The 10,629-nt window shown below is 43.4% G+C and overlaps 2 protein-coding genes across 3 annotated transcripts in view; both read right to left on the bottom strand.

Annotated features, from left to right (window-relative positions):
- Positions 1-1,530: 1,530 nt before the first annotated feature.
- On the bottom strand, positions 1,531-3,808 carry yrdc (yrdC N(6)-threonylcarbamoyltransferase domain containing). Of its 2 annotated transcripts, none has more exons than XM_025061332.1 (6): positions 3,344-3,808; positions 2,543-2,738; positions 2,351-2,465; positions 2,122-2,241; positions 1,831-1,961; positions 1,531-1,636 (listed from the first exon to the last, which is right to left on the bottom strand). In XM_025061332.1, exons 1-6 carry the CDS (start codon positions 3,480-3,482, stop codon positions 1,570-1,572), a joined length of 768 nt encoding a protein of 255 aa, XP_024917100.1. In that variant the 5' UTR covers positions 3,483-3,808; the 3' UTR covers positions 1,531-1,569. The 2 variants fall into 2 exon arrangements, with proteins under 2 accessions (XP_024917100.1, XP_008320921.1); XM_008322699.3 differs by having other exon boundaries at positions 3,293-3,795.
- Positions 3,809-6,792: 2,984 nt separating this feature from the next.
- The window catches only part of mtf1 (metal-regulatory transcription factor 1), a 12,304-nt gene continuing 8,467 nt past the window's right edge, over positions 6,793-10,629 (bottom strand). The window contains exons 10-12 of the mRNA XM_025061451.1: positions 10,536-10,592; positions 10,193-10,262; positions 6,793-9,751 (exon numbers count right to left, since the gene is read on the bottom strand). Coding sequence (XP_024917219.1) covers positions 9,282-9,751; positions 10,193-10,262; positions 10,536-10,592 — 597 coding nt within the window. The 3' untranslated portion in view covers positions 6,793-9,281. The remainder of the gene's footprint in view (positions 9,752-10,192; positions 10,263-10,535; positions 10,593-10,629) is intronic.

Here is a 10,629-nt window from a genome sequence, read left to right as displayed (position 1 = left end):
CGCGTGAATGGACGCTATTACGAGACCGCCCTGCAGGCGGCGCTGGACACCAGGACCGAGATCGTCACCATCACGTCCTTCAACGAATGGCACGAGGGGACGCAGATAGAGAGGGCGGTCCCTAAGAAAACCGTCAGCCGTCTGTACTTGGACTACCAGCCGCACGGACCTGACCATTACCTGGAGCTGACCCGACGGTGGGCGGAGCAGTTCAACAAGGAGAAGGAGCGGTGGCTCATGTGAGCGCTGGTCGAGTTCAGGAAGACAAGACGAGCAGCGAGGACGGTGAACGATGATGGCAAAATAAGGAACTTTTTTCTAAAAAAAAATAAAAAAATAACAAACTGTTGCTCAGTGGCTCGATGTAGTACCACCGGATATTTCGGGGGCAGTGTTGCACTGTACGTACATACATCAATAAAAATAACAGCAACAAAGTCATGTTTGAACCAGGGAGAAATGAGACGGAGAAACCGAGAAATCTACTGATGTCCGGTGTCCCCTTGTGGATGTAGTAGGTGGTGCTGAATTTACTGCCCCCTACAGGCAGGGCTTCACTGGAAATGTAATTGTTTTTTATTCTGAAGCTGAAGGCAGTTCTTCTGTCTCCTTGGACTTTGACCTCATTTGACAGCAGCGCTACGAGACTGAATATATTCAAATAATACGGTCACATGGTCCTGGGTCCATGGTCCAGTGGTCATTTCTAGAATATTTATATTCATTCACGTACACGGCCAGATGTGAATTCAAATATTAATTTATGATGAAGAAAAATCACATTCACCTTAAAAACCCTGAAGAAGTTGCCACCACCAGGAGTCACTAAAACACCTGACTGTTGTTTACACTTTAACATCACATGGAAAAAAAGCCTTAAAAGAATCACTGAAAATAAAAAATAAAAATCACACATGTACATCTATGAGTCACTCCCTCTGACCCATATATGGACCCCGACCCACCTTTTTATAAACACTGGCTTTTACAGTACTGTATTTGATAATTCTATGAGACTTTGTTAATACAGGAATAAAATAAAGATAAAATAATCATTTTATTGTTTTCCTTTTTCGTGATAGTGTTCGATGATCAGTTCTGTGATGTTTACACACTGGACGCTCTACAGCGCCACCATCGTCCTGATTAGGAAAGTACTCGATCCACTAAGACTGTGTACTGTCCTGGATCTGACCAGGCTTTGGTGTTAGGAATCAAACCGTTAACCACGTCCACAGAATGTCTTCTGGTTCCGTGTCCAGAGCTGGACGTCTCTGACGAACCCCGGAGCAGGTTCAATAAAAATAGTTCCAGCACGACGACAAAACCCCAAAACCAAACTTTAAATAACAAAACAAAACCAAACTTTTAAAAAAAAAATCTAAATCAAAGAACCTCGTTCTCAGACATCAGAACATTTTATAACCTTGTTGTCTGTAACAAATAATAAAAAAAAAAAAGCAATCTCTGACCTAAACGCAGCCTTAGTCTGTCAACTGGAGTCAAACTTCCTGAATTTTGGTCTTTTTTTTTGTGCGCCTCAGTGTGTGTTGTTGAGGTGTGGAGAGGTCAAAGGTCAGAGTTCTCTGACAGCCCATGTTTGTGTTCCAGAACATCGACTGTAGACGAACGAGCACTGGGGGAAAAAAGAGAAAAAAAAACAAAAAAACATTTGTCTCAGTTTCTTAATGAATATTCAGTGCAAAAGTTTTAGGCAGGTGTAGCTTCATCTTGAAAAGCTCTCCAGCCCAGGAGCTGATTGGTGGATACGGTGAAATGTGACCCAGTCCTGGACTGGAGAACTGCGCAGGATGTTGGAAATCAACTTACCAACCAGGTCTGATGATTTTATATTTTCCGAGCACTGATAGGTCGACCACCGTGGAGCCAAGACGACACTGGTCTCCGATTGGTCCGCCGTCCACCACCACCGCCAGTTTGGGCCAAAGCTCCTTGAACTCCTTCAGAGGCAGAAACAGAGAATAAAACACACACACAGAACCGTTCTGCTGATGGTTTAGAGCAGGGGTGTCAAACATATGGCCCGCGGGCCAAACCTGGCTCGCTGAATCAGAGGAGGTGGAAACCAAACACGAACTCATGTCTGCGTTTGTCACCTACGTTTACTTCCACAGTGCTGGTGTGGGAGCTGATGTTGGCGCTGGTGAGAGCTAGCGGCTGCTCGCTCATCTGACACAGGCGTCTGATGAACGCGTGGTCCGGGATTCGCACGCCCACCAGCTGGGAGAGAGGGAGGATTGTTGAGAGAGTGTGATGTCGACCTGCGTCGGACTCTTATTCACGAATGAGAAAAAAAATGTTGGAACCAGAGCGATGTGTGATGACTTACGGATGTGAAGGGGTTCAGATCCTTGTTCAGAACCTCAGAGCGTTCAAAGACCAGCGTGACTGGACCGGGCAGCAGGTCACTCAGCAGCGCCTCCGTCACGTTGACTTTACAGTACCTGAGAAGACCCGGGGAAAACAAAGCTATGAAGAACCTCTGAACCCAAACCCGTGGAGAACGTCTGTCCCGTCCTACCTGTAGATGTCGTGGATCTCTCCCACACAGATGGCCAGCGGCTTCTGTCCGTTTCGGCCTTTGATGTCGTAGATTTTCTTCACCGCCTCCGAGTTCTGGGCCAGACAGGCTAGGCCGTAGATGGTGTCCGTGGGCACCGCCACCACCTGGCCCTGCTTCAGAGCCTTGACTGTACAGTTCAGGATCTCAGCGCCACCTGCAGTTCAGCAGCACACCACAGAGAAAGTGAAATGTACCGCATGAAACAAATGAATCAAAATAACACCGGTTGCTAGAATACCGGTAATTATCGCAAAATCACGATTATTTCACCCCCTGTATATCGATCATTTATCATCGTGTTCAATCATTTAACTTATTCACTTCACGGTAACGTTAATTAGTTAGCAAAACAGTGTTTTTACGCGACGAATCGGAGCCAGTCAAGCACAGGCCAACATATAACATAACCAAAGGCGAGAATACTGAGCGCGTTCTACGGTATAGCGGTGTTTAATGAGCAACATCATGCAAGTATATCGCGATATTTAAGTTTATTTTCGTCGATAACTATGCTATACACTGACAACATTGACATATATGGCAGACTCCGAGAACTTCCGGTCCGCTTGGGAACGTCTGCCCTAATCCGTATGTACGTGAGTTTCTTGGCTACCGTCACACACCAGACTGACGCAACAACGGGAAATGTTTACAGACGGTTTAACGGCGAACACACGTGTGTGAGTTTGTGCCTGCTGTTCAACTCACCTAAACGTAGCTGCTTCTGATCGGACGGCATCGCTAGCGGCAACACGTTACCGTTGACCGGACCAGGAGCAGCGGCGTCTCTGGTTCTCATCACCTTCGCTGCCATCTGACTCACTGACTTCGTCCAAACTTTACTCCAGCTGCGGCTAACGTGATTTCTCCAACCAAACACCGCCAGCTCCGGCAGCATGTTAGTCAGACATCCTCTTCCGGGTTGACGCCCATAAACAATCACGTTTCTCTTCTTAAAGGCCCAGTTACACAGCAGTGATGAATGTAAGCTTTGGAGCGAGAGTCCTCACCTTCAAAGGTTGATCGGTGACACCCTGTGGCTCACGGCGGTACTGCAGATGGTTGAGATTTTTTGTGTGGTTTTTCCGACTTAAAAATGTCAAAACACGGCAGGTCCACTACGACAGACTGTGCAAAGAGTTTAAAAATATTTTTAATTAAAATAGTTATATTTGAGACACAAATGTCACTTCACGTTACATTTTAAAATGTGACAACTGCTCCAATAAACTAATAGTTAATTTACGAAAACTTTGTTTGACAGTCATAAAAATGTTTTATTTTACAATCCCGTCGAATAATTAGGAATAAGGATCGTTATTATAATAAAATGCTAATTATTAACAAAATACTCTTTTAAACGATAATACAAATTATCTATTAATTCACCATAAATGTTGTTCAGATAATTTCATGGAACAGATATTCAAATCACCGGGACTTTATTATTTCTTTTTTTCTTTTCCTTTTTTTAATATCTTGTAACTGGTAGTTTCGTTTCGTTAACTTGCCGCGAGCTGTTATTTAAAAAAATCGGCAGTATATAAATATTTGTATTCCGCTGTTCGACCTGCTCCTTGACGTCTGTCTCTGATTAATCATCATTGATGAGAACACGTCGATCAGCTGTGAAGATCTGGAGCAGGTGAACCGGACCAACATGTCTGCTGTGACTCCGGACTCAGGTATTTGTTTCTTTAATTCGTTGCTTTAACAACTGTTCTTTTAAGAAAAGAAAAGTTATTTTTTATGTCATTAAATTCTCTGTTAAACATTCCCAGCTGCCGCAGAAGAGACGCACTCCCCCCTGACGATAGATGACGCTGTAAAATATGTCTCTCATTAACAACCGATCTTTATTATTATATATTTTTTTATCGTCTTTTCTAACTTTTGTGTTGCTTCTCTTTACGACAGTTGAGCATGGTTAACGACAGACTGCTGACGTTGTCTGAGAAGATGACGGCGTGTGACAGAATTCTGAGCGACTTGAAGGAGCTGAGCGCCGCGGTGGTGGTGGTGAGTTCACGGTCTTCTGTAAAACTTAAACGCGGAGCGGATTTATTTTATTTTTTTCTGACTTCTGTTTCTGGTTCTTCGGCAGAGAAAGTCTCTCCAAGATCTGACCCTACCGCTGCAGAAGGACCCCCAGGTGGAGCACGGCCCCCCTCCTCAAGTCTAATATATATTTATACATTTCTTTATTAATATTTACGGTAAATAAAGGATGCCAAAGATGAGGTTTAATTCGTCTTATATTGCTCTCATTCACAAATTTAACACGAATCTGTAAGAATTAAGCATATACAAACATTTTCACATTACATTCTTAAAAAAAAAACAAAAACAAAAATACAAATCCTTATCGAGATCGAACTCTTTGGGAATCGAGACATTCCTTTAGAACCTCGTACCCAACAGCGCCCCCCCGTGTCAATGTTGCCCACTTTTGAACAAGGCAGAAAATTCTGACTCAAACAAACGAACTCTACTATTCATTTAAAACAACCTTCTTCCAAATAAACGTCACCTTCACTGACCTGTGGCCTTAAAGGAACAGTTCAGAGTTTTTTAAAGAGTGGAAACATGAAGTCATTTTACCAAAAGGTTCAGCACGTACAGCCGTAACATCAGGATCTGTTGACTTTATTTCTTTGATCTAACACAGTACATCAGGTGTGTGTGTGTGTGTGACCTGCTCACTACTGCAGTACTCTTCATGCTGATGAAGTTCTGCTCCTAGATTGGTCCAGTAGCAGCTGGTAAAGACCTCAGAACCACACTTTAAAAACACAGCTCAACTAAATTTTTTTTTTTTTTAACCAGGTGATCTTCAGACTGTGACGTCTGTTATTAAGTTATCAAATTAAATGACCTGTGGCCATCGAGTGTACAAACGACGGGGAGAAGCTGCTTAACATTTGACCAAAAAAAAAAAAAAAAAACAATTCCTAAAACAGAATCATTCATCAAGTACTTTTTTTTTTTCAAACAAATCCAGTTGGTTTTTAAACCACAATAATAATAATAATAATAAAAAAGGCAGAACCAGTGAGAGGAGAAAGGCTGTGGTGAGGAGTAGAGAAACAACAACACAGACTCAAACCTCTCACATGAACCTAATACAGAGGTGGTCAGGAAGGAAGCATGCTCTGTGGGGGGGTGAGGGGGGGGGCAGTTTGACTTGTGCATATAAGATAAAGAACACATGACGAAAGGGAGGAGAAATAAATTATGTCGTGGGATCAATCGTCTCAAAATGCCACTTAAAATTGCATAGCTGTGTTCAGTATAGATACGACCGAAGTACTACTGCAGTACTAGTGCAGTACTACTGGGGTTACTGCAATGACACACTGGCAAATACAAAGGTGAGGAAAATAAGTCTCCCAGTCCAGGGAGGGGCAGAGCTCCGACCGAAGACGGTCTCTGGAATATCTGGAATGCATAAACACGAGGAGGCCAGAGTGCAGTCTCTGGTCAGACAGCAGGGGGCAGAATTTCTCTCGGCGTTGCTGATAATTGACTTCCACAATAATCTCTCGACGTGACTAAATCACAGAGTGCATCAGTGAGTGGGTTCTACACCCGACTCTTCATTCAGGTCCTGCAGCTTTTGTTTCTCCAGAACTGGCAACAAACTTCCTTCACTGAAAAAGGAAAAATCAGCTCAAATCTTTGCTTTTTAAAGCGAAATAAATGAAGTGAAGAAGCACAAATTATAATGCCACGTGTTGATGAGTGTCGACTGTGCCTTCCTTAAAAAAACAACAGCTCAGAACAGAAGACTCAGATCCTAAAACAAGATAAAATACTGTGTTTCATGGAAATAAAGACACGTTTTTTTTCTAAAACGTCAGGTTTCAAAATACCAAAATGGAGCTGATAGTCCCTCATTGGTGCAGAGATCAGCTGTGTATAGAGCAGGTGGAATCTGTGGATTTGATACATATATATCAAATATATTTATATACATTTATACATTTTACATATATAAATATATATCAAATATATTTCTATATATTGTACATATAAATACATACCAAATATATCAATATATTTGATATATATTTATATACTGTAGATATATATACTATAAATACACATGCATATATATATGCACACACAAGTAAATGTATACACACATTGTAAATACAAATATATGAAAACATATATATATAAATATATAACAGTATTTTTAGGATGTGTTCAACGATGGACTTTCATTTCCATGAAACACTGTATTCTGAGCCAATCAGATTTGTTCAGATCAGCTCACATCGACCCGCCCTTGAAGGGGGTGGGTGGTGGGGATGGGGGGTCAAAAGAACTTTGACCCTATTGGATTTTTAAAGTTTAATTTGGACATGAAAAATGGGAGCGCGATTCCTTTACTCGACAGAATGACTGTGATCACCTGTCAATCAGGGGGAAAGCTCCACGCACGCACACGCACACACACTCTCCTGAGACTGGGTGAAGTCGAGACAGAACGTTGTAACGTCGTCTACACTGTTGAGTCGTATACAGGCTGCACACAGCGCCTCCTGCTGTCATCATGGCATTATGACCCTCACAAAAGAACACTGAGCTGAGAGGTCAAGAGGGGTGGGGTGGGTGAGTAAGATGGGTGAGGATTTACAACAACAGTACTGCAAAAGTCTTAGGCAGGTGAATACATTTACTGTGTCTCCCCCTTCTGGTCTGGTAGAAACACTACATCACTCTCAACAGTAGTCTCTCTCTCCCTCTCTCTTTGGGCTGTTTGGAGGCAGTTAGATGATTTTATATGTTTAATCCTTTAGGAAGACTTCTTATCTGACCAGTCACCATCTTTTGGCTGGCTGTGATTCACTCTGTGGGGCGGGGCCTGTGGCTGCTCACCTAGGGCAGACAGCAGGGCTAAAATGAATTCCTACTTTGAAATACATTTTTAAAAAGATTCCAAACAGCCCTGGATAAACGGAAAACATTTCATATTGACAAAAATAATCTTTTGATTTTTTTCTTTTTTTTTTACTTTTGATACTCCAACATAAAGGGGGATGGGAGGGTAATAAATGTCTCCCCTGTGTAAAACTTGTGCAGAGTACTGTGTTTTCTCATCATAAAGGCTGTACAAAAACCCCAGCTGTGTTTGAGGGAGACAGAACTGAATCAGTCTGGAGTGGGGGGTGAGATAGGGGAGGAGAGGGGGGAGAATACATTTCCAAACTCTGAGTTAAGTCATTTCAAAATTCTATACAAAAATACAAATTCTAGAACAATCTACAGGTTAAGATGTTTCCACGAAAATGTACTGCTTATATCCTTCTTTCTCTCTATACATGTATATATGTATATATATTTATATATCTATGTATATATTTATAAACACACACTGTCACCTTTTAGATGCTACGTTTTTACAGCAGTTGTGTACAAAAAGGTAGTGGTGCTGCACCTCAGCCCACCAGCCGTAACTTGACTCACGTTACGAGTTGGTGTGCAACACACAGGCAGCAAGACGTAGGGCGACTGCAGGTGAGGGGAGGAGGAGTGGGGGTCGGGGGAGTCAAAGGCGGGAGTCAAAGGGCAACAGTAACGATAGACTGGAGAAGGTCAAGTGGGATGAACTATGACCCCTGATGCATCCCTGAGAGGGCGGAGCCCCGAGAGACGTGGGATGTTGACAGTCACTTCTTTTTACTTTTCACTGTGACAAATGTTTTTTGTTTTTTTTTCTTATCAAAAATCAAAATGAATCCAGAGGATAATCTGCGTCATTGTCGACCGTCGCCCCTCCCCCAACCCCTCACTCTCCACCGTGTTCCAGTACGCTCTCAAACAGATGAGCAGTTCAGTAACAAAACAACACAAAAGTACACGTGATTGAAATAAATTAATAATAGATCTCTCTCTGCCGTCGTCAACACCGTGGTATCAGCAGTGGAAATGAAAGAATCAAACATTTGAATAAATTAAGAACAACATATACAACTTTTAAATTAGTTTAAGTTAGAGCTAACTCACTGAGATCACTGAGAGGAGACGTCCCATTAATTAGATAAAGATAAAGGTGAAACGAAGAGGGAAAGTAAATCATCACATTTTCTGGTCTGACCACAAACACAAACTGAGGACAGAAAAAAAAAACCCCACACACTTCATGTTTTTTTACGAGGGTGGGGGTGAGGGTGGGAGGGCTGTGTGTGTTGCCGACGCCTTCATTTTTTTTTTTTTTAGCTGGCAGCGTTTCTGAACCACTTCAAACTCATTTCTAATTCTATACAGTGCATAACGGGCGGCTTGAGTTACGGCCGTGAAGCGTTGGTACGGACCTGGGCTACAGTACAAGGATTTACAGACACGTCACTCCCCCCTTTCCCCCCCCGCTCAGGTCTGGGACCGATGGGTCGGGGAACTGGAACTCTACGACATCAGTGCTTGGACAACACTCAGGGTCAGATTGCTGTTTAACCAAACCATCTATTGCCTTTTCCCTGCATTCAACTTTGCAAATTGACAAAAAAAAAAACAAAAAAAAAACATCTACTGCAATGAGAAAAAAAAACAAAAAACATGTTTGTTCATGTTGCAAAAAAATAAAAATAAAATGCCTCACAAAACAAAATACACTGCAGGTATGAGTTCAGGACAGAGGTTTGAAATGTAAGTGGGTGGGTGCAAACAAACAAACTCAGAAGGTGGCGCTCTTCTAAATGTTGCCATCGGTGGCCATGTTGAAATCGTCCGTGACCAGCAGCAGAGCCTCAATGTTGGCGGCCGTCTCCGGGCTCTGCAGGGACAGGAAGCCTGAGACGTCCATGATGGACGAGCCGTTGGCGTCGGCGGGGGCGGCCGTGCTCGCCATTTTGGAGAGAGTCTGAGTGGAGGGCGGGAGGAAGGAAACTGTGTTTAGGCTCGCCTCACCCACGTTGGAGGAAGACTCTGGGACACAGCACGAGGAAGAAGAGGAGGAGGAGGGAGGAGGCTGGGGGAGGTCCGGGGGCTCTGACAGAGGAGGAGGAGGGGGCTCGGGGGCCGGCTGCTGTGCCGGGGTCAGAACGATGGAGGGGGCGCTCTTGTCTCTGGCAGAGTCCCTGCAGGCACACTGGCACTGACAGGACTCCTCCTGTTTGATGATGATGACGGGCAGACTGAGGCCGATCTGCTGCACCGAGTTTCCTGAGACAAACCAGAACCAGTTCAAGGAGGTGACAACAAATAATAAACTACTATCACCGGTCGTCAAGGCAACTGAGAAAAGTTGTAGTTTGGTCGTACACTGAAAACAAAAACCACAAAACAAGTTGTAGTTTGGTCGTACACTGAAAAAGTTTCACTCGCTAGCGCCCCCCTTCCTTCTTTTTTGTTTTTTCAAGTTTTAAAGCAAATCACTCTCTGCAACACTAAACTGTAGAGGTCACAGCCAGGCTTGTTGTCCAACCACAGGGAGGCAGCCCGACCAGTGACCACTTCCAGGAACAGGACTTAAAACCACATTTGAATTTTTTTAACACTTAACTTTTAGATAAAATGCCTTCAAACAGAAATGTTCAATGTTGAGAATAATCTCTTAAATAAATAACTTGAATCTTTTTTGAACAAATAAAAAAAATGACCTACCAGTACTTCCACCCACTGGTATGGCTGTAGTAAAGAAGACCTTCTCCACCTTTGGAGCGCCTCGTTGTGACTGAGAACACACAGCAAACAACAAAGTTACTGCAGAGGAAATGATTGAACTTTTAACCTGGAGAAAAAAAAATACAATTACATTGTAAATTGGCTTCATCTGTTTTGCACACCAGCACCGCCACTGGTGAACAGTGAGTATTACACAATTACAGAGTAAACACAGACTAACCGTGTGTACGTCAACATCTACTAATATACAGTACATGTGGTACTGCAGTATTACGATGACATCACGCTGCTGTGAGTCACCACGGAGGAAACAACATCTCACCGACTGCTCCTGGTTCTGCTGGCTGCTGGCAGCGCCGCTCCGGATCCACCGAAGGGTCTGGGCGGACATGACGAAGCCCGGGCGGGGCAGGGGT

The sequence above is a fragment of the Cynoglossus semilaevis genome, chromosome 13 (assembly GCF_000523025.1).
Source record: "Cynoglossus semilaevis isolate Cse_v1.0 chromosome 13, Cse_v1.0, whole genome shotgun sequence".
Classification (NCBI taxonomy): domain Eukaryota; kingdom Metazoa; phylum Chordata; class Actinopteri; order Pleuronectiformes; family Cynoglossidae; genus Cynoglossus; species Cynoglossus semilaevis.
Note: the sequence above shows the minus strand (reverse complement) of the source record. Positions and strands in the feature narration are given on the sequence as shown.

Bases quoted from the DNA above. Each gene is read 5' to 3' on its own strand.
- yrdc (XM_008322699.3), bottom strand. From the start codon at position 3,482: ATGCTGCCGGAGCTGGCGGTGTTTGGTTGGAGAAATCACGTTAGCCGC. The intron at 2,242-2,350 runs GTAAGTCATCAC...CCTCTCTCCCAG, and splicing joins ATCTGAACCCCTTCACATCC to CTGGTGGGCGTGCGAATCCC. The intron at 1,637-1,830 runs GTAAGTTGATTT...TTTTTCCCCCAG, and splicing joins AAAATCATCAGACCTGGTTG to TGCTCGTTCGTCTACAGTCG.